The sequence below is a fragment of the Eumetopias jubatus genome, unplaced genomic scaffold (assembly GCF_037043125.1).
Source record: "Eumetopias jubatus isolate StellerSeaLion01/CBP00866 unplaced genomic scaffold, mEumJub1_p1.0 scaffold_13, whole genome shotgun sequence".
NCBI classification, from domain to species: Eukaryota; Metazoa; Chordata; class Mammalia; order Carnivora; family Otariidae; genus Eumetopias; species Eumetopias jubatus.
Window position 1 is genome coordinate 86,022,935 of NW_028274819.1, and position 27,229 is coordinate 86,050,163.

At 40.2% G+C, this 27,229-nt stretch overlaps 1 protein-coding gene across 4 annotated transcripts in view; it reads left to right on the forward strand.

The window, feature by feature from the left end:
• Positions 1-27,229, forward strand: part of OPCML (opioid binding protein/cell adhesion molecule like) — a 524,690-nt gene that overhangs the window by 403,666 nt on the left and 93,795 nt on the right. For all 4 annotated transcript variants that reach the window (XM_028120822.1, XM_028120823.1, XM_088018155.1 and 1 more), the window contains exon 3: positions 24,420-24,545. In XM_028120822.1, coding sequence (XP_027976623.1) covers positions 24,420-24,545 — 126 coding nt within the window. The remainder of the gene's footprint in view (positions 1-24,419; positions 24,546-27,229) is intronic.

The following is a 27,229-nucleotide window of genomic DNA, read 5'->3' on the forward strand; positions in this document are numbered from 1 at the left end:
ATTTTATCAATTTTAGCTCAAATAAAATGAGGGCCCTGCTGCCTCACTTAAGTACGTGCCAGTTGTGATTTCTAACCCCCCATCTTACTATGTCACGTAAGCACCTGACATTTACTCTGGTGATGTACATATATTTAAAGTGGACTTGGCTCTTTCCATACTTTGGCTATTGTGTCCATCGACAGATGAATGGATAAAGAAGATGTGGTGGTGTATATATACAATGGAATATTATGCAGCTATCAAAAGGAATGAAATCTTGCCATTTGCAACGACATGGATGGAACTGGAGGGTATAATGCTGAGCGAAATAAGTCAATCAGAGAAAGACATGTATCATATGATCTCACTGATATGAGGAATTCTTAGTCTCAGGAAATAAACTGAGGGTTGCTGGAGTGGTGGGGGGTGGGAGGGCTGGGGTGGCTGGGTGATAGACCTTGGGGAGGGTATGTGCTATGGTGAGTGCTGTGAATTGTGTAAGACTGTTGAATCACAGACGTGTACTTCTGAAAGAAATAATACATTGTATGTTAAAAAAGAAAAAAGATAGTAGGAAGGGAAAAATGAAGGGGGGGAAATTCGAGGGGGAGACGAACCAGGAGAGATTATGGACTCTGAGAAACAAACTGGGAGTTCTAGAGGGGAGGGGGTGGGGGGATGGGTTAGCCTGGTGATGGGTATTAAAGTGGGCACGTACTGCATGGAGCACTGGGTGTTATACACAAACAACAAATCATGGAACACTACATCAAAAACTAATGATGTAATGAATGGTGATTAACATAACAAAATTTTAAAAATGTTAAAAAAATCCATAAAAATATAAAGTGGCCTTTATGTTTTGTGCCCAAGTTTATAAGAAATGCCAGTCCACAGATATGTTTTTTTGCAGAGACCAGTTATTATCCAGACTAATTATTATCCTCTTAAGAAGTGCCTCGTCCTGTCATCTCTCCTGCACTGTGGCAGTGGAAGGTAGGACTGCCTGGCCACTCCTTTGCCCAACGCTGACATAAACCAGTGCAGGCAGGACAGAGCACCTGCAGAAATTTGGGAATGAGTAGAAGCTGAGACCAGTATTGTCAGAAACATGGCCCGCACCATTCTCACTTAATTTTGTACTGACTCGGGGGCGCCTGGGTGGCTCAGTCAGGTAAGCATCTACCTTTGACTTAGGTCATGATCCCAGGGTCCTGGGATAGAGCCCCTCCTCAGGCTCCATGCTCAGTGGGGAGCCTCCTTCTCTCTCTGCCCCTCCCCCCTGCTCGTGCTCTCTCTCTCTCTCTCTCTCTCTCTCTCTCTCTCTCTCAAATAAATAAATAAATAAATCTTTTAAAAAAATGTACTGACTCATTTAATCTTTACCACATTCCTGCCATTTGGGTACTAATTGTATGCCTATTTTATAGATTAAAAAAAAAATGTTGAGGCACAAATAGGTCAAAAAGCTCCCCAAGGTCACAGAACCAAGAAATGGTAGCACCAAGAAATAGACCAGGCCCTCTTTCTTCTGAAGCTAAGCTCTAACACTGTAAATTAACTCTAATTGACATACAGAGAAAGATGATTTATTAAAAAGGCCACTGACAAGCCCAACAAGCCTAGGCAAACAACCCAAGGAGAGAGTTCACAGAGAACATCTTACATATGTGAAATGATGAAATCAAAACCACACAGAAATAGCATCTCTCATTTATCGTACTGGCAAAAATCCAAAAGTTTAGTAATACATGCTGCTGACAAGATGGTTGGGGAAACAGGTAGTCTCACAGATTGTTCCTGGATGTGAAAGATGGTAAAATCCCCATGGAAAGAAATCTATCAACAACCCTCAAAACTGCAGATGCATCTACACTTTAAACCAGTACCTTCTCTGGGTCTCTATTCCATACACACATGTTCCCATGTCTAAAACACACATGTACACACACACACACACACACAAATACAAGGTATTTTGAGTGGCATTGTACTAGAGAAAGATTGAAGCAGAAATTCACACACATCTGTGAAGAGGCTGCTACTTAGATGAACTGAAATACATGTATACAAAGGAATACGGTGCAGCTTTACAAACATAGTAGGTATATTGTTATAAATATGGAGACAACAGTATATATACTCTGGTACTTTTTGTGTCAGAAAGGGTGATAATATAATGTTTCTTACTTGCTTGTTTTCTACAAGTAAACATTGGTTGGATAAACAAAATACAAATAAGTTATAGGAGTCCATAGGATAATGGGGTCCAGAGGGTAAAGGTGGGCATCAAAATTTCATGTATACTTTTTAAAATAGGATGGTGTTTCAATCATGTACTAACATTTCAAAAGATTACATTAAATAGTTTGAAAATGGGATGCTATGTAGCTCATACAATCCTGAGGAGCTGAGTATCTAATTAAAACATATCTCTTGTTTGCAAGGAAAGGGGAGAACATTTCTCTAGGCAAAAATAAATGTGCTCCGTCAAAACCCTCCCCATGTTACCCAGATCTTCTGACACCAGGCTATGGAAACGAAGCTCAGTTACTGCTTGTGCTTCTTCCAAATAAATGAAACAGTGGGGAAGAAAAAGTATTTTTGTTTCCAAATCTCCCCACTTCACAGCTCTATAATCAAGTTCGAGTGTAGTGACATTACTGGATGTGTCCTGGAGCAAGAGGACTTGTGAATATAGTGTGTTATTAGGCTCCTGTGAAATTATAGAAGGTGATTGCTCCCTTCCCCCGACAATACATATGTGACCATTATCTGGAAGTGAAGTGCATAAAAATAGACAATGTTAATAAAAGGATTGAAAATATTATTAGAAGGTGCATCAAATTAAGCTGATTTAAAGGCTGCAAGAGTCTGGAATTTATAGCAAGTGTGCCATGGGCTCATTGGGATTGTAATTTGGAGAATCCCTATAAAACCTGGACTGGAGCCATCCCTCTCTACTCAAGGCAATTTTTCCTATAAGCTCCCTGAGTGCAGTGAAAATGTCCGGGCATGTGACTTTTTTCTCTCCTACCTGAGTGCTGGTATGTTGGCTACAATGTAGAACATCCTGACTTATATGAGCAAAAAGTGAGGACCCAGATTTTCCTTCTTCACAGAGCCCTGGAGGTTCAGGAAAAGACAGAAAAGAGGTTTTTCAGGGAAAGTGGCCTCCTTTTGAGGCTGAAAGTACTGAACTTGAAGCCACTATCATAAATATCAATGCCTTTTTACCTGGCATGCTGGTTGAAACTTACTAACCTGAAATATTTTCTGGACTAGTGAGACTGGAGCCTCGAATAACCTTTTAGTCAGCTGCCTTGATACTTAATGTGTTTTATTTATTTTTTTAAAGGAAATTTCTTTCTTTTTTTTTTTTGAGATTTTATTTATTTGACAGAGAGAGACACAGCAAGAGAGGGAACACAAGCAGGGGGAGTGGGAGAGGGAGAAGCAGGCTTCCCACAGAGCAGGGAGCCCAATGCAGGGCTCGATCCCAGGACCTTGGGATCACGACCTGAGCCGAAGGCAGACGCCTAACGACTGAGCCACCCAGGCGCCCCATGGATACTTAATCTGTTTTAAACATTTTTGGCACAACTGCTTTCTGAAAAGGTCTTGCGCAATATATTCAGCCTCAGCTGTCTTCGATGTTATAGAATACTTGTTGCTGGGAATAATATTTTCCATAAGAAATACCTGCATCATTATGACATGTTAAACATTTAAAGATAGTTTCCGATGGGTTTTGTTTTTGAAGGGAACAAGAATGTAAATTCCTGGTGGGTGAGTAGTGAGCGCGGGAGATCTGACCCCCTCGGTAAATGGTGTGAATTATTCCATTGGAAGCATCCAATGACACTGCAGTCTGGAGTACTGGAAAGCCACACTTTTTTTTTTTCTAACATGCTTTAATTGCTTTTTGCTGGGGCCAGGGATATTTATGGGTTAGGAGATTGCCAAGTTATTTATTAGATGGAGTATCTAGGGATAGACTAATATAAATCACTTAGGCTGGTATTGAATATACCAGACACTCAGTAATTTAAAAAGCTTTAATAAAAATGCTAAAATATGAGACTTGTCTTTGGCTGTAATGAGACTCAGTTATCATGTTTTTATCAGCAATATTCAGTCATGGACCCCCTCCCCCTTTTCCTAGTATAAGAAAATGTGGATGCAATCATTATTTCCAGACTCTCCAGATTTGTTTGAAACTGAGAAAGGTTTTAAAATTTTGAGAAAAGACTTGGATGAGAATTATATTGAGGGCCTCATGGCTGATTTCCTCATATTAGGAAATCTAGCATGTTCTTTCATATTAGAAATCTTGTCTTTTGTGGATCTAGCATGTTGGAGGATAAGAAAAAAGGGGTATATGCTGTTCACATGGCCTATAGAAACCTTCCATGGTGTATCTTCTATGTATGCAGATCACATCAGTGTGAATGCTGTAGCCAATCCCTGTTTTGCAAAGCACAGAGTCAAAACTCCTCAAATTTAGAACCAGTGGAATCCCTAAGAACCAAGACTATAGCTTTTATTTTCTTTAGTGGGAAGACTGAATTATAGGTATATGTCATTCTATGATTTTAAAAGTGTACTTTCTTCCATATTCTTCTTTTTTTAAGTTTTTAAGTCCAGTTATCATACAGTGCTATATTAGTTTTAGGTGTACGTTATAGTGACTCAGCCTTTCCATACATCACTAGGTGCTCATTACGCCAAGTGCCCTCCTTCATCCCCATCACCTATTTCCCCCATCCCCCACCCCTCTCCCCTCTAGTAACCATCAGTTGGTTCTCTATAGTTAAGAGTCTGTTTCTTGATTTCTCTCTCTCTCCCTCCCTCCCTCCCTCTTCTCTCTGTTTTCCTTTGCTCATTTGTTTTGTTTCTTAAATTCTGTATGCATGAGATCATACGGTGCTTGTCTTAAAGTGTACTTATATTTATGATCTCATTTATTCGTAACTAGAAACGTTTTAGGAAACTTTTATCATCCTCATGTGATGAATGACTGAAATGGTAGGTCATGGAGAGTAAGGGAATTGCCATTTTCATAAAACTATGGAATGGAAGAGAGAGACCTGAATTCTCCCTGCCCTCTTCCTTCCAAACCCATCCAGCTCTGGACGAGATTATGGGCCCATTTCTTCATGATTTCCCAAGTGCCATCCTTCTTCCATGATGAAGAGTTTGTGTGTCTAATTCCAGGGAATTCCTTTCTTCAATTCTATCTCAGACCTGCTAGGTGCATGATGACTGCATCTTGAGTTTAGGAGTGAGGTGTAGTGACCTAGCTTTGCAGCACAGAGCAGGTAGAGAAGACAAGAGAAGAAGGAACATCCATTTGGCCGGTGGGGCAATTACTGGGGAAAATGTGAGACTGATTCCTGATGGACTACCCAAGAGTGATACCATGTCCGAAGGGACAGCCAGCTCAGTTGAGATGCCACCCATGCTCTGAGGTTGCTATTTGGTTGAACACAGCATAGCAGAAACATGCAGCCCAGCCTTGTCATCAGAAAGCTCTGTGGTGGGGTGTGGATGGCACAGAGCAGGACAGGAGCCAGCTGGTGCCAATCTTTAATATGGAGCAAGTCAGGAAGGCTTGGAGAGGGGGTGGTGAACACGCCCCAAGGCAGATACGGCCTTCCCAAGTGGTGCTCCAGATCTGGATGGAGCCTGGGTATTAGGTAGGGTTACAGGACACACTCTGAAGAAGGGCATGAAGGAAGCCCATTTCCCCTCACCCCTCCCTGCTCAAAATAAGACATTTCAGATTTGGGACAGGGAAAAAGTTGTACACACAAAGGTAATATCAGAAAGTACCTGCTGACAGGAGAAATCAGGAGGGACAGGGGTTGATGGCAGGTTTGGGGGTGGGGTCATGAAATTCTGAGTGTGGATATATTTGGCCTAATTCTCAGCCCAGCCATCCCCCTAGCCCTTCCTGCCCCATCCAAGAAACAAGCATTTAAATACAGCAGGACTGAGGCTGTAGACTAGGGGCCTCCGGGACTCTGCTGAAACCCTGGGGCAAATCCCAGGTGATCTTGTTCCCTTTCAAACTTCTTTCTGTGGCAATATTCTATGATACAGGAGAAATAAATAAGGGGTCCAGGAACTTGAGGCAGAAAATGAGAAGAGGCTGTGGTCAAGAAGATGCTGGAACATTACCTGCATTACCTCATTTGGTTTTACCACCTACTCAGTGAGGCAAGTGTTGTTGGTAATATCTGACCTTTCAGATAATCCAAGTGAGGACCACTTCTCCAAACCCTACAAGAATTCTCCAGGGGTGCTTGGGTGGCTCAGTTAGCTAAGCATCTGCCTTCAGCTCAGGTCATGATCTCAGGGTCCTGGGATCGAGCCCCACATCAGGCTCTCTGCTCAGTAGGGAATCTGCTCCTCCCTCTCCCTCTACCTCTGTGCTCTCCCCCCCATCTCAAATAAATAAATAAAATCTTAAAAAAAAAAAGAGTTCTCCATTACCTGCCACACTGTGTCCACCCCTAAAAAAGTCCCAGGCACTAGGGTGTACAGATCAAGTCTCTTGGAGTCAGGCATGCTTGGATGACATCGTGTGTGCTTTTGCATGTGGGCTGAGACCTTGCGTTCTGGAGTCATTCAGAACAGGATATCTCAGCTTTTCCTTTTTCTGGCTGTGTGACATTAAGTAACTTATTTATCTCTCACTCTGCCTCTGTTTCCTTGTCCTTAAAATGTGAAATAGTAATCTGGCCTCATAGGGTTTTCACAAGGATAAAATAAGTGGTGTGCGACAAATTCTTTGTATGGTACCTCTGGACACTTATGAAGTTCTCAAAAAATGAGAGTTTCTGACAAAAAAAATAAATAATTCTAGAGGTAGAATTAAAGAGCCCATGGTATTGACGTTTACCATGTGCCAGGCACTATGAGAAAATCCTTTTCTACTCATTTGCCCTTTATTCCTCACTGGGACCCATGAGTTACCTATGATCAGTACCCTGCTTTGCCGTTTGGAAATTGGAGGTTAGGAACATTTAGACATTTGTTCAAGGTCAGCCATGAATGAACAAGACGGGGAGCCAAGGTTGCATTAATAAAAGAAATTATGACAAGTTAAAGAGGGCGAGTAGAGAAGGGGAGAGTTCTGAAACCAGTGCTTACTGGTCCCCAGTTCCAAGGGGTCCTGGTATGGGAGACACCTGGGTTAAAAGAGATTATGGGACTTCTCTCCACCTCCCACCAAATACTTGACAGAATTGGGGCTAGACCCAAAGGGTTTCGTTAGCTGCAAAATGAGGAGGTTGTGCTAGATGATCCCTAAGGTCTCTTTTTGACTTGAAAATTATATGATGTAAATTAAACCCTATGATTCTAAGGGTGTGTGTGTGTGTGGCGAGAAATCTCAGGGAGAGGGAGCAAGTCAGGAGAGCAAGGAACAAAGGGAGCCTCCCAGAGGGAGGGCATCTCCATGCCCTAGAAAGAGCAGGACCAGATGAGAAAGACTCTTTGACTGCATGTAATTTCTCTGATCATGGTCAGTTGCTTGAATTGTGCAAATTAAAAATAGGAGCCGTGTGCCTAAGTCTATAAATAATTTCCGTAAGCGACACTGTGGAGACAATCCTTACAAACGAGCTCAGCAAAGCTTGTGTGGTTTGTGATGCCGCTGGGTCCCTGGTGTGTGTTTATGTTTCTGTAATTCATAATCATTTCTTCTCATTCCCCACCATTCCTCTCATCACAATAGAATGAAGAAGAGAAAAGCAATCAGAGTACAGCGGGTCTAATCTTATCCAGCATAATATAAAACCGTATCACACCAGGACATGTGGGGAGGCCAAGTTCACACTCAGAGTCTATAAAACCGAACAACATGGATCTGGCCCTGCCTCCCAAGCATTAGCATGTGACCTCATACAAGTAGGACTCTCTGGCTGCCCTCACTGGATCCTGAGAGGTTGTGTTATCTGGAAAATCTCTTGCACTCCCAGTTAAATTCAGCACACATTGATTGAGCACCTATTAGATACCAGGCACCGAGCAGCCCTAGGGAGACTGAGATGAACAAATAGCAGTCCTGGATCACACAGATCCCCCAGCCCACTGAGCAAGACAGACATAGCAAACAATAGGCACTATGAGAAGTGCTTTGAACTGAACATGTATGTTGTCAACCCCGAGCTTTGCTCATCTTACCTCTTAAGGGGCTCTCCCATCTGTCCCTCTCTGCCCCTCCCTCCTGCTGGCACACTTGTCCAAGCTGCCACCTCCTCACTACTGAGCAACATTCTAGCTAGTTCTCCTGTCCCTACTTTGCTCTGCTCCTTCCATTCTCCACACTGCAGCCAGGAGCAACTTATTTGCAATGCAAATCTGTCCAACCTCCAACACTCATCATCATCATCATCATCATCTTTAGACATTTTAATGCCCTCTGCCATTTCTCCTATAAAAAGGGCCCAAACCTTAGTGTTTCATCCAATAGGCTTAGGGTCTGACCTTACCTGTCCACTCTCCATTTGTGTGATTTTATTCTTTTGACTTCAGCCACAGGTACTCAAGTGAACCATACTCTCTGCCTCTGCAGAGCCTGTAAATATATTGGGCCCTCTGCCCAACTCTGCCCAGAACAAACACTTCACACAAACTCCCTGACCAGGACAGACCCCCTATTATGGGCTGTCATAGCGCCTTACACCACCATGTCATAGCACACCCACACATTGATTCCTGTGATTATTTATCAGTGTCAGTGTTCTCCTCTGGACACTAGTCTTCATAATTCACACGAGAGAAAGACCTTTCTGTCTGCTTTTCTCCCCAAAGATAATGCACAGGATACAGTAGGCACTAAATAAATGCTTTAGAATGAATGCATTACATTATTATGCACAGGTAGCCCCGGAGGGCACAGCCTTATATCTGTTTCTGGAATGGGGAGACCTAATGGAGAGGGGATTATATCTCAGTATCAGTTTTCAAGTATGAGTAGGGCTCATGCAGGCCGATGAGTGGGGAGAGGCACAGGGGCAGAAGGTACAGCATATGCACAAATTTGGAACTATGCATGAACAGGAATGTTTTGAACATTGCCAAACAGGCTGACGTGGGTAAGGTAGCATTCTTGTTTTGAAAAGAAAGGAAAGGGGAAACAGTGGGCAGGTAATGAGAGACAGAGAGGTTAGTGGGTGCAGGTTGAGCATCACGCAATGAAATAGAAATACATGAAAAAGATATTTTCTGAGAACCTACACATAGGGGTTTGGCTTCTCTCCTCATAGCACAGCTCTGGTTCTCCTTCTTCAAAGCTGATAGGCTGTGCTTTGTTTTTACTTATTTATTTATTTATTTATTTATTTATTAAAGATTTTATTTATTTATTTGAGAGAGAGAGAGAATGAGAGATAGAGAGCATGAGAGGGAAGAGGGTCAGAGGGAGACGCAGACTCCCCGCTGAGCAAGGAGCCCGATGTGGGACTCGATCCCAGGACTCCAGGATCATGACCTGAGCTGAAGGCAGTTGCCCAACCAACTGAGCCACCCAGGCACCCTTGTGCTTTGTTTTTAATAACATCTATACAGCGTTATATTTCCTTTACCAAGATGATCTTCGGTAAATGCACAAGGTTGTTCAACGATCAGCACTCTCCAATTCTAGAACATCTTCATCACTCCAAAAAAAATCCTGTGCCCATTAGCAGTCACTCCCTATCTGCCCCTCTCCCCAGCCCCCGGCAACTTCCATAAGTATATTTTCTGTCTCGATGGATTTGCCTATTCTGGACATTTCATGTAGATAGAAATCATACAATATGTGGCCTTTTGTGTCTGGCTTCTTCCACTTAACATGTTTTCAATGTTCACCCGTGTTGTAGCATGCATCAGTACTTCATTCCTTTTAATGCATGAATAATGTTCCATTGTATGGATATACTACATTTTCAGTTATTGATGAACATTTGCATTTTTCCCATTTTTTGTCTATTATGAATAATGCTGTTATGTATATTTGTGTACAAGTTGTTGTGTGGATATATATTTTCATTCCTCTTGGATACATACCTAGGAGTGGAGGACATGGTAACACTATCCTTAACCCACTGAGGAACTGCCTGACTGTTTTCTTTTTTTCCATTTTTTATTGTTATGTTAATCGCCATACATTACATCATTAGTTTTTGGTGTAGTGTTCCCTGATTCATTGTTTGTGCATAACACCCAGTGCTCCATGCAGAAGGTACCCTCTTTAATACCCATCACCAGGCCAACCCATCCCCCCACCGCCCTCCCCTCTAGAATCCTCAGTTTGTTTTTCAGAGTCAATCATCTCTCATGGTTCGTCTCCCCCTCTGACTTACTCCATTTCATTTTTCCCCTCCTGCTATCTTCTTCCTTTTTTTTCTTAACATATAATGTATTATTTGTTTCAGAAGTACAGATCTGTGATTCAACAGTCTTGCACAATTCACAGCGCTCACCATAGCACATATCCTCCCCAATGTCTATCACCCAGCCACCCCATCCCTCCCACCCCCCACCACTCCAGCAACCCTCAGTTTGTTTCCCGAGGTTAAGAATTCCTCATATCAGTGAGGTCATATGATACATGTCTTTCTCTGATTGACTTATTTCACTCAGCATAACACCCTCCAGTTCCATCCACATCGTTGCAAATGGCAAGATCTCATTCCTTTGGATGGCTGCATAATATTCCATTGTGTATCTATACCACCTCTTCTTTATCCATTCATCTGTCGATGGACATCTTGGCTCTTTCCACAGTTTGGCTATTGTGGACATTGCTGCTATAAACATTGGGGTGCACGTACCCCTTCGGATCCCTATATTTGTATCTTTGTGGTAAATACCCAGTAGTGCAATTGCTGGATCGTATAGTAGCTCTCTTTTCAACTGTTTGAGGAACCTCCATACTGTTTTCCAGAGGGGTTGCACCAGCTTGCATTCCCACCAACAGTGTAGGAGGGTTCCCCTTTCTCCGCATCCACGCCAACATCTGTCGTTTCCTGACTTGTTAATTTTAGCCATTCTGACTGGTGTGAGGTGGTATCTCATTGAGGTTTTGATTTGGATTTCCCCGATACTGAGCGATGTTGAGCACTTTTTCGTGTGTCTGTTGGCCATTTGGATGTCTTCTTTGGAAAAATATCTGTTCATGTCTTCTGCCCATTTCTTGATTGGACTATTTGTTCTTTAGGTGTTGAGTTTGATAAGTTCTTTATAGGTTTTGGATACTAGCCCTTTATCTGATATGTCATTTGCAAATATTTTCTCCCATTCTGTCAGTTGTCTTTCGGTTTTGTGGACTGTTTCTTTTGCTGTGCAAAAGCTTTTTATCTTGATGAAATCCCAATAGTTCATTTTTGCCCTTGCTTCCCTTGCCTTTGGCGAAGTTTCTAGGAAGAAGTTGCTGTGGCTGAGGTCGAAAAGGTTGTGACCTGTGTTCTCCTTTAGGATTTTGATGGACTCCTGTCTCACGTTTAGGTCTTTCAACCATTTGAAGTCTATTTTTGTGTGTGGTGTAAGGAAATGGTCCAGTTTCATTCTTCTGCATGCGGCTGTCCAATTTTCCCAACACCATTTGTTGAAGAGACTGTCTTTTTGCCATTGGACATTCTTTCCTGCTTTGTCAAAGATGAGTTGACCATAGAGTTGAGCGTCCATTTCTGGGCTCTCGATTCTGTTCCACTGATCTATGTGTCTGTTTTTGTGCCAGTACCATACTGTCTTGATGATGACAGCTTTGTAATAGAGCTGGAAGTCTGGAATTGTGATGCCACGAGCTTTGCTTTTCTTTTTCAATATTCCTCTGGCTATTCGGGGTCCCTTCTGCTTCCATACAAATTTTAGGATTATTTGTTCCATTTCTTTGAAAAAAGTGGATGCTAATTTGATGGGGATTGCATTGAATGTGTAGATTGCTCTAGGTAGCATTGACATCTTCACAATGTTTGTTCTTCCAATCCATGAACATGGAACGTTTTTCCATTTCTTTGTGTCTTCTTCAATTTCTTTCATGAGTATTTTATAGTTTTCTGAGTACAGATCCTTTGCCTCTTTGGTTAAATTTATTCCTAGGTATCTTATGGTTTTGGGTGCAGTTGTAAATGGGATCGACTCCTTGATTTGTCTCTCTTCTGTCTTGTTGTTGGTGTGTAGGAATGCCACTGATTTCTGTGCATTGATTTTATATCCTGCTACTTTACTGAATTCCTGTATGAGTTCTAGAAATTTTGGGGTGGAGTCTTTTGGGTTTTCCACATACAGTATCCTATCATCTGCAAAGACTGAGAGTTTGACTTCCTCTTTGCCAGTTTGGATACCTTTGATTTCTTTTTGTTGTCTGATTGCTGTGGCTAGGACTTGTAATACTATGTTGAATAGCATTGGTGATAGTGGACATCCCTGCCACGTTCCTTACCTTAGGGGAAAAGCTGAGCTTTTCCCCATTGAGAATGATATTCGCTGTAGGTTTTTCATAGATGGCTTTTATGATATTGAGGTATGTACCCTCTATCCCTATACTCTGAAGAGTTTTGATCAAGAAAGGATGCTGCTCTTTGTCAAATGCTTTTTCTGCATCTATTGAGAGGATCATATGATTCTTGTTCTTTCCTTTGTTAATATATTGTATCACATTGATTGATTTGTGGATGTTGAACCAACCTTGCAGCCCAGGGATAAATCCCACTTGGTCATGGTGAATAATCCTTTTATTTTTATTTATTTTTTTTCATTGCCTTTTTTTTTTTTTTTTTTTGGTGAATAATCCTTTTAATGTACTGTTGGATCCTATTGGCTAGTATTTTGGTGAGAATTTTTGCATCCATGTTCATCAAGGATATTGGTCTGTAATTCTCCTTTTTGATGGGGTCTTTGTCTGGTTGTGGGATCAAGGTAATGCTGGCCTCATAAAATGAGTTTGGAAGTTTTCCTTCCATTTCTATTTTTTGGAACAGTTTCAGGAGAATAGGTATTAATTCTTCTTGAAATGTCTGATAGAATTCCCCTGGGAAGCCATCTGGTCCTGTGCTTCTGTTTGTTGGGAGATTTTTGATGACTGCTTCAATTTCCTTAGTGGTTGTAGGTCTGTTCAAGTTTTCTCTTTCTTCCTGGTTCAATTTTGGTACTTGATACATTTCTAGGAATGCATCCATTTCTTCCAGGTTATCTAATTTGCTGGCATAGAGTTGCTCATAATATGTTCTTATAATTGTTTGTATTTCTTTGGTGTTGGTTGTGATCTCTCCTGTTTCATTCATGATTTTGTTGATTTGGGTCCTTTCTCTTTTCTTTTTCATAAGTCTGGCCAGGGGTTTATCAATCTTGTTAATTCTTTCAAAGAACCAGCTCCTAGTTTCGTTGATCTGTTCTACTGTTCTTTTGGTTTCTATTTCATTGTTTTCTGCTTTGATCTTTATTATTTCTCTTCTTCTGCTGGGTTTAGGCTTTATTTGCTGTTTTTTCTCTAGCTCCTTTAGGTGTAGGGTTAGGTTGTGTATTTGAGACCTTTCTTGTTTCTTGAGAAAGGCTTGTATTGCTATATACTTTCCTCTTAGGACCACCTTTGCTGTATCCCAAAGATTTTGAACAGTTGTGTTTTCATTTTCATTGGTTTCCATGAATTTTTTTAATTCTTCTTTAATTTCTTGGTTGACCCATTCATTCTTTAGTAGGATGCTCTTTAGCTTCCATGTATTTGAGTTCTTTCCGACTTTCCTCTTGTGGTTGAGTTCTAGTTTCAACACATTGTGGTCTGAAAAAATGCAGGGAATAATCCCAATCTTTTGGTACCGGTTGAGACCTGATTTGTGACCTAGGATGTGATCAATTCTGGAGAATGTTCCATGGGCACTAGAGAAGAATGTGTATTCTGTTGCTTTGGGATGGGATGTTCTGAATCTGTCTTTGAAGTCCATTTGGTCCAGTGTTTCATTTAAAGTCTTTATTTTTTGATTTTGTTGATTTTTTGCTTAGATGATCTGTCCATTTCAGTCACGGGGTGTTAAAATCCCCCACTATTATTGTATTGTTGTCAATGTGTTTCTTTGCTTTTGTTATTAATTGCCTTATATAATTGGCTGCTCCCATGTTAGGGGCATAGATATTTACAATTGCTAGGTATGCTTGTTGGATAGACCCTTTAAGTAGGATATAGTTTCCTTCTTCATCTCTTATTACAGTCTTTGTTTTAAAATCTAATTTGTCTGATATAAGGATTGCCACCCCAGCTTTCTTTTGGTGTCCATTAGCATGGTAAATGGTTTTCCACCCCCTCACTTTCAATCTGGGGGTGTCTTTGGGTCTAAAATGAGTCTCTTGCAGACAGCATATTGATGGGTCTTGTTTTTAATCCAATCTGATAGCCTGTGTCTTTTGATTGGGGCATTTAGCCCATTTACATTCAGGGTAACTATTGAAAGGTATGAATTTAGTGCCATTGTATTACCTGTAAGGTGACTGTTAACTGTCTGTTGTCTGTGTTCGTTTCTGCTCTTTGCTGCTTTTAGGTTCTCTCTTTGCTTAGAGGACCCCTTTCAATATTTCTTGGAGGGCTGGTTTCGTGTTTGCAAATTCCTTTAGTTTTTGTTTGTCCTGGAAGCTTTTTATCTCTCCTTCTATTTTCATTGAGAGCCTAGCTGGATATAGTATTCTTGGCTGCATATTTTTCTCGTTTAGTGCTCTGAAGATATCATGCCAGTCCTTTCTGGCCTGCCAGGTCTCTGTGGATAGGTCTGTTGCCAATCTAATGTTTCTACCATTGTAGGTTACATATCTCTTCTCCCGAGCTGCTTTCAGGATTTTCTTTGTCTCCGAGACTCGTAAATTTTACTATTAGATGTCGGGGTGTTGACTTATTTTTATTGATTTTGAGAGGGGTTCTCTGTGCCTCCTGGATTTTGATGCCTGTTTCCTTCCCCACATGAGGGAAGTTCTCTGCTATAATTTGCTCCAATATACCTTCTGCCCCTCTCTCTCTTTCTTCTTCTTCTGGGATTCCAATTATTCTAATGTTGTTTCGTCTTATCGTATCAGTTATCTCTCGAATTCTGCCCTCGTGATCCTGTAGTTGTTTATCTTTTTTCAGCCTCTTTATTTTCCATCATTGTGTCTTCTATATCGCTGATTCTCTCTTCTGCCTCATTTATCCTAGCAGTTAGTGCCCCTATTTTTTATTGCACCTCATAAATAGCCTTTTTGATTTCGACTAGGTTAGATTTTAGTTCTTTTATTTCTCCAGAAAGGGTGTCTCTAATAACTTCCACGCTTTTTTAAGCCCAGCTAGTATCTTTAAAGTCATGATTCTGAACTCTAGGTCTGAGATTGTACTAATGTCTGTATTGAGTAGGTCTCTGGGAGACGGTACTACCTCTTGTTCTTTTTGCTGAGGTGATTTTTTTTGTCTTGTCATTTTGTCCAGAGGAGAATAGATGAATGAGAGAACAAAATGCTAACAGGTTAACAATGTCGCCAGCAAATATACTCTATACAAATCAGAAAAGACCTGAAACCAGGGGAAAAGAAAGGGAAAGAAAGACAAAAGAAAGAGGAATAAAAAGAAAAAGATAAAAACAAACAAAAACAGAACAAAACAAAAAAAACAGAATATGATCAGATATGATCAGACTAGTGTATAGATCAGTGCCACACACTAGATTTGGGGCGTATTTTGGTCTTTTAGAAGAAAGTGCCTCCTAATATTTTAAAGGAAGAAAGACTTATATATGTACAAAATAAGGGTTGATACAATGAAGGGATGGAAGATGACTGTAAAGATGAAAATTATAAAAGATTTTATAAAAGGAATTGATAAGATAAGAAGTTGTTTGAAAAAAGAAAGAAGAAGATTAAAAAACAAAAAAGAAAAGAAAAAAAGAAAAGGGAGAGAATGTGATCAAGCAGGAGACTAGAACAAAGCCATACACCAGTGATTTAGGGTATATTTTGATATGTTAGAAGAAACTGTATCTCAAGATTTTAAAGAGAGAACAACATATATATATGCCAAAAATAAGGGTAACTACTATGAAGGGATAAAATATGACTCTAAAAATGAAAAATAAAAAAATGTTTTTTTAAAAAAAGGGATTGATAAGATGTTGGTTGAAAAAGGGAAAAAGAAAAATTCAAAAAAAGAAAAAAACAGTTAAAAAAATCAACTTTGAAAAACTAATGAATCATGATTAAAAAGCCATGAATTCTATGTGCAGTATTCCCCTATTGCTGGAGTTCTCCTGTTCTCCTTGATCAGTAAACTTGGTCTTGGCTTGCTGGCTGTACGTGCTGATCTTCTGGGGGAGGGGCCTGTTGCCATGGTTCCCAAATGTCTTTGCTGGAGGCGGAATTGCCCCGCCCTTCCCGGCCGGGCTAAGCAATCTGCTCGGGTTTGGTCTCTGGTGCTTTTTCTCCTCCAAGCTCTTGGTACAGCTTTGGAGGACCAGAGTGAAAATGGTGGCCTCCCAATCTCCGCCCGGAGGAGCTGAGAACTCGGGGCCCCGCTCCTCAGTGTGCCCCCAGAGAAAAGCAGTCACTCCCGTGTCCCCGGTCTCCGGCCGCACTCCGTGCTCACCCGGCCTGTGACCGAGCATTTCTATCTCTGGCACCCGACCCCTTGTGGAGTATCCAAACCCAGCAGATCCCTGCGGTGCGCTCCTGCACCGCTCCTCCCCAGGGAGGAAGGGGAGTCTCCCTGGCTCTGCTGCTTGTTGGGTCCCTGCTGGAGGAGCAGTGGCCCGACTGGGCCGCGGATCACAGTTTATGGCAACCCCGAGCTGAGAGCCCGCGCCTCGGCTCCGTCTCTGCAGCCGGCTTCCCTGCTCTGATACCTGGGAGCTCTGCCGCACTCAGGCACCCCTAGTCTTTCTGTGACCCCGAGCGTCCTGAGACCACACTGTCCTGTGAGGGTTCCACCCCCCGCTTAGCCACTGGAGCAACGTCCCTTAGAGGAGCCGACTTCTAAAAGTTCCGATTTTGTGCTCCGCGGCTCTATCACTTGCCAGATGTGGCCGACGGAGGCCCCCTCCCCTGCTGTTTCTCCTCCCGAATATTGCCTCGGATTCACTTCTCCAAACGTCCTACCTTCCAGTAAGTGGTCGCTTCTCTGTTCAGAGAGTTGTTGCTACTCTCTTCGATCTCCTGTTGAGTTCGTAGGTGTTCAGAATGGTTTGATCCCTATTCAGCTGAATTCCTGAGACCAGACGAAACCCAGGTCTTCTACTCCTCCACCATCTTGCTCTGTCCCCTGTCTGACTGTTTTGAAGACAACTGCACTTCTTTACAATTCCACCAGCCGTGTATGAGGGTTCCAATTTCTCCATGTCCTCACCAACTTTCATTAGTATCTGTCTTTTTTTTTTGGTCCTAGTGGAAGCAAAGTAGGATCTCATTGGGGTTTTGATTTACATTTCCATAATGAGCTATGATACCAAACACCTTCTCATGAACATACTGGCCATTTGTATATCTTCTTTGGAGAAACGTCTATTCAAATCTTTTGTCTATTTTTAATTAGATTATATCTTTTTATTGTCAAGTTGTAAAAGTTTTATATAGTTTGGATACTACTCCTTTATCAGCTATATTATTTGCAAAAATTTTATCTCCTGTGAGTTTTCTTTTTTACTTTTTCTATAGCACTCTTTGAAGCACAAAATTAAAAGAGTTTTTTCTATTTTGATGATGTCCAATTTATCTATTTTTTTCTTTTGTTGCTTGCGGTTTTGCTGTCATATCTAAGAAACCATTGTCTGATCCAAGGTAACAAAGATTCACACCTGTGTTTTTTCTTTTAGCTGTGACTTTGAGGTATTTGATCCATTTTGAGTTAATTTTTTGTGTATAATGTGAAGTAGGAGTCCAACTTCATTTTTTGCCTGTGGATATCCAGTTGTCCCAGCACCATTTGTTGAAAAGACTATTCTTTCCCCATTGAATTATCTTGGCACCTTGTTGAAAAATCAATTGACCATAAAAATATGGATATATTTCTGGACTCTCAATTCTATTCCATTGATGTATATGTCTACCTTTAATGCTGATTTTTAATAGAGAGTGCTTCCTAGGAATATGTTCAGGATTAAAGGAAATAATGTATACAGAGCAATTAATAGTAGGCTCAAAGAATTAAACACTAGTGGTTTTGTTCCTGCCGCTGGTGCTGTTACCACTTTGTTCCCAGGAGCAGCCCCCCTGGACTTGTAATGTTGCTAGAAGATCACCAACTCATAGAATTTTAAAACCAGAAAAATCTGAGAACTCACTATCTAGTTTCTTCACTTAAAACCAACCAAAAGAAACAAATGAACACACACACACACACACACACACACACCCCTAAACCAGAGGGGTTAAGTCATTTACAAAAGATTATACAGCTATGGAAGAACCAAGATCAGAATCCACTATTCCCACACTTCAAGTCTTGCTTTTGGTACCGTGTCATACTATTTCCGTATACAGAATCTGGCATGACCTAGCCTAGAATGCATGCTATAATTCTCAAATTAGTCTCACCTCTAGTTTATGAAAGAAGCTCCCTTGTTAAAATGCAAAAAAAAAAAAAAAATTAACCCTACAAGAATGAAATACCAGTTCTTTAAAAGTGTTTACTGTATTATCCTTATAAATTAACTTTGAGTATAATGGAAATAATTTCACATTTATGTTATCTTTCACATGGTCTCTTAATATTTTGTTATTCTCTGAGGATAACAAGAAAGAGAGGAGGAGTGGGGAGAAAAAAACAATAATAGCTATTTAAGTCTCTTTAAAACATTCTCTCTGGGACACGTGGGGGGCTCAATTGGTGAAGCGTCTGCCTCTTGGTTTCAGCTCATGTCATGATCTCAGAGTCATGGAATCGAGCCCCATGTCAGGCTCTGCTGAACATCAAGTCGGCTTGAGATTCTCTCTCTCTTCCTCTGCTCTCCCCCCTCTTTCAAATAAACAGATAAATAAATTAAAAAAAAATTCTCTCTAATCTAATCTAATCTAATCTCCACATTCTTGCCCATTTTATGGTAGGGGAAGCTGAAGCTTAATGGCCTTAAGTATTTTTTTTTTCAATCGCACAGAAATTAGTTGGAAGAAAAATGGTATTCAAACCTCAGCCTTTATGATTACAAATCACAAGATTTTTTTTTTTAAAAACAGTGCCATCCAGTCTTAAACAAAACACTTAAAACCTAATTAGCAAATACTGTGCCGGGACAGGGACAGGGTAGGTTTGAAATGGGTGAAATTACTGCCCTTGGAAATAATGGAGTATGGTGCTCAAGCCTGTACCCTGTCCCTTCTACAAACAGAAACAGACACTCCCTAAAAGAAAAGAGATAAGGAGGAGTCAGGCAATCTCTTTAAACAAATCTGTTGATTTGACCCGTGCATTTGCTTAGGCTCAATTATTCAGCTAAAGAGGAAGAAATTCAAATTTATTGAATATTTACTTTTTAGCCTGGAAGCATATATAATGCAGGCTTCCCAGTTATCAAAGGAGAACATACATCATCTATATATAAATCCAGACTTAACTTTGAAGGAACTGAGATTTAGAAAATGAGCAATTAGGAACAGACTAAGCTAAATAACATGATTCTAAATAGCATGAATAATATCAAAAATGAATATATAAAAATGAATAATAGCAACTAACATGTATAAAGTACTCATTTCCAGGCACTGTGCTAGTATACTATACACATTTCCACTTAATTCTAATAAGTAGCTAGAAAGAGAATTGTTCTCTTCATGTTACAGATGAAGAACTGGGAGCTCAGAGGAGTTAAGCCAAGATTGTCTAAGGTTACACAGGTATGTTGGACCCCAGAACCTAGGCTATGGTACATGGCCTTCTCATATGCTATTCCAACTATATCATATCAACTTTATGGAGGATAGTGTTAATATATACAGAATCACATGTTTCAATCCCTAATTTACTCAGGTTTGTTTCCTCACAAATGCATAATAACATGTATAAGAAACTATAATTGACTCTTGAACATGGGGGAGAGGGGTTTCAACCCCCCAAGCAGTTGAAAATCCACATATAACTTGCGACTCTCCAAAACCTTAACTACTAAGAGCCTACTGTTGATCAGAAATCTTGTTAATAACATAACAACTGGTAACATATATTTTATATGTTATATGTATTTTATACTGTATTGTAATAAATTAAGCTAGAGAAAAAAATGTTACTAGGAGAATCAAAAGGGAGAGAAAATACATGTATAGTATTGTACTGTAAAAAAATGTATATTAGTTAACCCATTTAGTTCAAACCTGTGTTGTTCATGGCTCAACTGTATATATAGTAACCATTTATTTACTCCACAAAATTTTATTAAGCACCCATTATGTGCTAAGCATAGTTCTAAGTACTGGGAATATAGTGGTTTATACTATAGTTTAGGACCAGAAAGACTTTAAACAAATAATCATACAAATGTATATAAAAACACAAAGCTATATAAGAATCATTAAGGAATATTTAAGGTTGAGAAGACATTGGAACAGAAGGACCTGAATTAGATGGGTTGGGGGGAGGATTAGGGTCCTAACAAAGACTTCTCTGAGGAGCTAACATCAAAACTGAGCCCTGATGGGAAAAAAAAAAATACATACTATGAAGGTGGGGGGTATTTCAGGGAGAGGAAAGGGCGAATGTCAGATCTCTAGGATGGAAAACACTTGACAGATTATAAGATACCCAATTTAAAAACCTATGCATTCATATATTACATTAAGTGGGGAAAAGGATGTTACTACACGTCAGGTTTTGGTTTTATATAATAGGAATAGGAGGATAAATATAGCAGATTGCTTCCATGGAATAGCTTAGTTGCAAAGATAAATTGTATGATAAAGACATAAAAAGAATGCCTTGGGAACAGAAGAGAGAGCAACTAAGGCATCGTAAAGGAGTTCCTGGTTGACCTGAGTTGAGTTGAGTGAAGGATGAGGATTTCGTGCAGCACAGAAGTGGGAAAGCACTTTCCCAGCAGAAGGAATCGTATGTGTAAAAGGCACAAAGATGAGAGAATGATGTAGCCTCAGAGAAGGGGGCGGGGAGGGCTACCTGTTAGAGAAGGGGCTAGTAGTTAGGTTATGGCCAGACTACAAATGGTTTTGTAAATCCTGCTGAGAAGTGTGGACTTTCCAGTCTTAGCCAGGGGCAGATATTGGGGGTGTTAGGCAGAAGAAAAATATTTAAGAGGTGATTGTGGTAGGTGTATAGGGTTTGGAATTATAAAATGGTGGCTGGTTGAGAAATGAAGAGACTTTTGTCATATTCCAAGCTAGAGATAATAAGCTTCTCAACTAACCCAATGGCAATGTGATTGGAGAGGATGGGGCAGGTTCGAGAATGTTTTGTGTCTAAGAGCTGCTGGCCATGCTAAGGGTAAAGAGAGAATGTATAAATACCTCATGGTAACCCAGAACCCTAAGGTACTTCGGAAATCTGCCTCTTCCTCTGATTGCTATCTGATAAAATATTATCTCTCTCTTTATATATACATCTCTCTTTGTCTATGTATATATGTCTGTGTGTGTGTGTGTGTGTGTGTGTGTGTGTATACATAGAGTGGCAGACAATATTTTATTTATGTCTATATATACATTTATATGTCTATATCTATTGAACGATTTTTAATCTATTTATCTTAAAGGACCACAATTTGAAGTGCTCGTAGTTGTGCACTGAACAATCTGCACAGCCATATGAAGGGTTGTATCCCACCACCATCAATGAAAAGAGAACTGATGCATACACTATTGGCAGGGCTGGGGGCCCCTCGTGTCTGCAGATGTGACTAAAACACACTGTGTTATTTGTCATCTTTTAATTAGACTTGTGTGAGTCCTATCACTTTCTGGGAGTAATTTTGATACTTTGGATAAGACTACTGTACATTTTTGTGTTTACCTATACAACCATATGGATAGAGACACATAGATACCTAGATTGACACATAGATTCATAGATACTTAGATTCATTTGCCACAGATAAGTGTCTGCAAATGGAACCAAGGTCTCCTGTCAAAATATGTAGGAGCAATTATTTATTTTCAATTGCTCCTTTCTTCAAAAAATTGTCATGCTAACAAAGGAAGGGCCATAAGAGTATTGCCAAATTCAATTCAGATTTAAAATTAAATTAGAAGCATTGAGAGCCGCCCTTGGTGCGTGCTGCTTGCCAGTAGCATGCCCTGGAGAAATAAAGATGACTAAGATGGGCTCCTCCCTCAGTGGTGTGCATTGTGTTGGAGAAGCAACTGGAATGAGGTGGTTTTGTTCATTGTGGTTAAGTGCTGTGAGCGAAGATGCACTGGGAGATCATTCAAAGCAGAGGAAACAGAATATGCAAACATAAATACTGTGTTCCAGGCATTGATAAGATGTTAAACAAAGAAGCTGCTTAACCTGATGGAAAGAATTCTGCCATTTACTGGCCATGTCCTTTTGGGGAATTTACTTAACCCTCCCCTTGCCTCAATTTTTTTTTTTCATTTTTCATAGTGAGAATATTTGTTTTATTTATTTCATAATTTGTGAAGAAACCATAAGATAATATACACGCAAGCAATTTGAAAACAAGCATTATGTATTAATATACATTATTGCATCGTACATATTAATAATAAGGATATCATAATTGAGAAAAGAAAGAACTTTTCTTTTTCTCAGTTCACTCGCTGTACTTCCTTTCTTCCTGGTATCCACACCCTTGATGCTATACTTGTTTTTCCTCCCTTGAGAAAGTAGCAGGGTCCTTCTGGAAGAGCCAGGGGGCAGTCAGCACTGCCTGGGGCTTGGTGGGAATGTGTGGAGTAACTTTGCAATTCCACCAGGAACCTGCCTCCTGATGGGTGACATTGAGCACCTGGAGAATGAGGAGGTCATGCTAAATATCCATGGAATTTTACAAATATCTATTAAACCAGGACCCCTTGAACTATCAGATGCAACATAGCCAGTACAAAACTGATGATTCTGAACTGGAGGTTGTGTTGGGAGATCTGTCCTTGGGCATCATATATACTAAATTATCCTCTACTAACCTGACTGTACCACCCCCCTCCACCGAGCTGTGTCTACCCTAACACCAGCACCAGGGAGACACCTGGGTCTAGAGAAAGAACTTCAGAGGGCCAACACATCCAGCTAAAGCAGACATTATTCTGAGAATATTGTGGAAGATGCACTGAAGTTGTTGCTTTATAAAAGTGAAAAAAGTATTGACATTTCTAAGCCCAGAACTATTTTTTAACAAGCTAGAAAATACTGAAAAACAGGTAGTACAGTTTTCTCATGAGAATGCAGTGTAGTTAGAATGCACACTATTTTTTCCCAGTGTGTATTTGGGTAAAATATGTGCAATGAAGTTTCAGGCCAGATCCTAATGCAGAAATAATCCAAAATATGGCAGATTTATAAGCTAGGCAATTTTTATTTATTTGCTAATGTGGATTCCCTTAAGAAGTCAAATGCTCTACATGTTACTTATGGCTTCTCCTTGAAAAGACTTACCTCTAAGGTCTCAGCAGCATAAAACTCCCGGCTGCAGAGTTGTCTGAATCAAGCATCAGCCATAATTCTCCTTTGCCACTGACTCTGGGTGGTTCGGAACCTACCGGTACTCTACCTGTTTGGTAATTAATAATTCATAATTAAACTGGCAGTTTGAATAAATCAACAGAGCCATAGGCTCGGAGCCTCCTCTCTTGCCATCCTTCAGAGAATCTGAAACATAACAGAGAAGAAAGGTTTAGGTATCTGAAATCCTCCATTAAAAGCTTTGACCTCCTGCCCCCAATCGCACCCCGTAGTTTTTTGGATTTATTCCATCTGTTCTTTGGATCTTTCTTTCAAAGAGGAATTAAGCAGGACCCTTGTCAGCCTTGTGCTAGATACTGAGGAAATAGAGATGCATGTGACTCCACCCTTACCCTCAAGCAACTAAGTCTAGGTAAAAAGACAGGCATGAAAAAATCTGCCATGATACCACATGCTCAGTCCCCTCTGTGTGGAAAGTTCAGACAAATACAGTAGGAGAGAGAAGTAATTCTCTTCTCAGGATTTGGGGAGAAGTGAAGGAAAACTGCAGAGGGGAGGTGATCTTTGAGGTCTCTTGAGTGATGAGTCATATCTTTTCAGGTAGGAAATGAAGAAAATAAGAGGAAAACAAAGCAATGGAAGTACTTATGCTTTTGCCATGTTCCACGGAGAGCCAGGGTTGAGCCCTAGCAGTGCACAGTGTTAATGGCTGCCTCGTTGGCAAATCAAGCAATCTGAACATTATTATTGAGAATAATACCTATCATAAAAGCATGCTATGCAAATATTTATAGACTAATACCTCCGTTTGAGTGCAAAGAATCATTCTCATGTATTTCTTTTCTCCTTTGTTTCTTTACAGTTCCTCCCCAGATCATGAATATTTCCTCAGACATCACTGTGAATGAGGGAAGCAGTGTGACCCTGCTGTGTCTTGCTATTGGCAGACCAGAGCCAACTGTGACATGGAGACACCTGTCAGTCAAGGGTAAGGCTTTACCTTTGGGAATTTTTCAGTTATTCTATTATTCTATTGAAGAATTTGTTCTAAAGCACAACAAAACTTTGGGAATCAGAAAGCAATGCTGTATTTGTAACATAGTAATGTAAAAGCAAATAAGCCACATGCATCAGTCACTAAGTATTCCATTCCCAAAAAAAGAAAAGGATTTATAAAGAGAAAATGTACTGAATTATTTTCTCAGTCCTTTTTATGGCCATAGAAAACTTCTGTTTTCCCAACCAGGAAGAACAGAGGTGCCATAACTTCAAATAAAGATACTAATTTCTCAAGGTGGAGATGTATGGGTCAGTTGGTCATTTGCCCTTTCTTTAAGAAGAGTGCTAGAAGGCTAGAATGCCCATTGTAAATGTTGGTGTTACTGTGCATCCTTGAGAAAAAAGATCTCCTCACTCAGTACTTTCAGACCATTTCCCCAGAGCCACACCTCTTTGACCTATACATCAATAGTCCACCTGAGTGGAAGAAGGATGATGGAAAAGATGAAGTACACCTAGCATGCATGTACTGGGCACTCAGTGGTTGGCATTAAACATCAGTGATAATCGTCTCCACCTTTGTAGGAAGGGAACCAAAAGAACAGTGGGCCCTATCCGTTTGGAACTAAAACTTACCCCAAGTTGAACTTGAAGAGATGGGCACTGAGTCACTTGGTATATTTATACATTCCTAGAAACTATGATTAATTCTAGAAATTATACAAGAAACAAATGCTCCCTCAAGCATCAGAAAATACACAAATGAATTTCAGTGAAATAGGAGAATGTGTGGAGTATGCTTGTGCGTGATGTAAAAATAACCTAGATCTAGAGGAAAACATAGGAACACATCTTGGTAACCTTGAGATAGACAAAGTGTTGCTAGGACATCAAAGGCTCTTACCATAAAAGAAGAAAACATGAATACATTTGGCTTTGTATTATTTTCTCACAGATGCTGTAACAAAATACTACAAATGGCATGGCTTAAACAACAGAAATGTATTTTCTTGTAGTTCTGGAGGCTATATGTCCATGATCGAGGGAAGGTAGGGTTGGTTCCTTTCAAAGGCTGTGAGGGAGAACCTGCCCAATGCAAATCCATTAGCTTCTGGTGGTTGGCTGGCAGGCTTTCGTGTTTCTTGGCTTGCAGATGTATCACCCTGATTCCTGCCTTCATTATCACATGGACTTCTCCATGTGTGCTGTCTTTGTGTCAAATTTTCCCTTTTTATAGGGCCACCAACATATTGGATTATGGCCTGCCTTAATGACCTCATCTGATCTTGGTAAACTTGTAAAGACCCTATTTCCAAATAGGGTCACATTCTGCGGCACTAGGATTAGAACTTCAGAGTATCTCTGATATCATCAGTTCTGTATATGCTATGTTGCATCTGATAGTTCAAGGGGTCCTGGCTTAATAGATATTTATAAAATTCCGTGGATATTTAGCATGACCTCCTCATTCTCCAGGTGCTCAGTCAATGTCACCCATCAGGAGGCAGGTTCCTGGTGGAATTGCAAAGTTACTCCACACATTCCCACCAAGCCCCAGGCAGTGCTGACTGCCCCCTGGCTCTTCCAGAAGGACCCTGCTACTTTCTCAAGGGAGGAGAGACAAGCATCAAGGGTGTGGATACCAGGAAGAAAGGAAGCACAGCGAGTGAACTGAGAATGCAATTCAATTCATAATGGCTTCATCAAATTTAAAAACACCATTAAGTGTAAATGAAAAGACAAGCCATAGACTGGGAGAAACATTTGTCATTCATATACCTGACAAAGAATTTGGGGTTTTGTCTGGGTTATGTTTGGGCTTCATTTGGGTTATATGAAGAATTCTTACAACATAATTTAACAACCCATCTTGAAATGAACAAAACATTTGAACAGACAATTCACGTAAGAAGATATATGAATAAAAATTAAGCACATGAAAATATGCACAATATATTTACCATAGAAAGGAAAATTCAGTCATAATGAAACACCACTACACAACTGCCAGACTGTCAAACTTAAAAACAACAATAACAACAACAACAAACCCTGAAAATATCAAGTGTTGCCAAGCATGTAGAGCAACTGAAACTCTCACACATTAACTCTGGGACTATAAAATGCTATAAGCACTATGGAAAACAGTTTGGCACTTTGTTATAGAGTTAAACATACACTTAACATATGACCCAGCAATTCTGCTCCTGAGTGTTCACCAAAGAGAAATGAAAATGTCTGTCTACAAATATACATTGTACATAAATGTTCATAGCAGCTTCACTTATAATAGCCTCAAACTAGAAATAACCTCAAACCTTCAACAATTAAATAAATTGTGTATTTATCTATTTTTTAAACAACTATTTATCTATATTTAAATGACAAATGACTTCTCAGCAAGTAAAAGGAACAAATCATTGCTGCATGTAACAAAATGGACGATTCTCGAAAACAGGCTGAGCAAAAGAAGCAAGACACAAAAATACCTACTGCATGATTTGATAGGCAAAACTAATTCGTAGTGACTGAAATCAAGTCAGTGGTTACCTGGAGTAAGGATTTGGGGAGATGTGACTAAAGGGGCACATGGGAATTTTTTCAGGTGATGGAAATGTTTTAGATCTTGAATGTGGTGCTGGTTATGTTGTCGCTTACATAAGTCAAAATGTC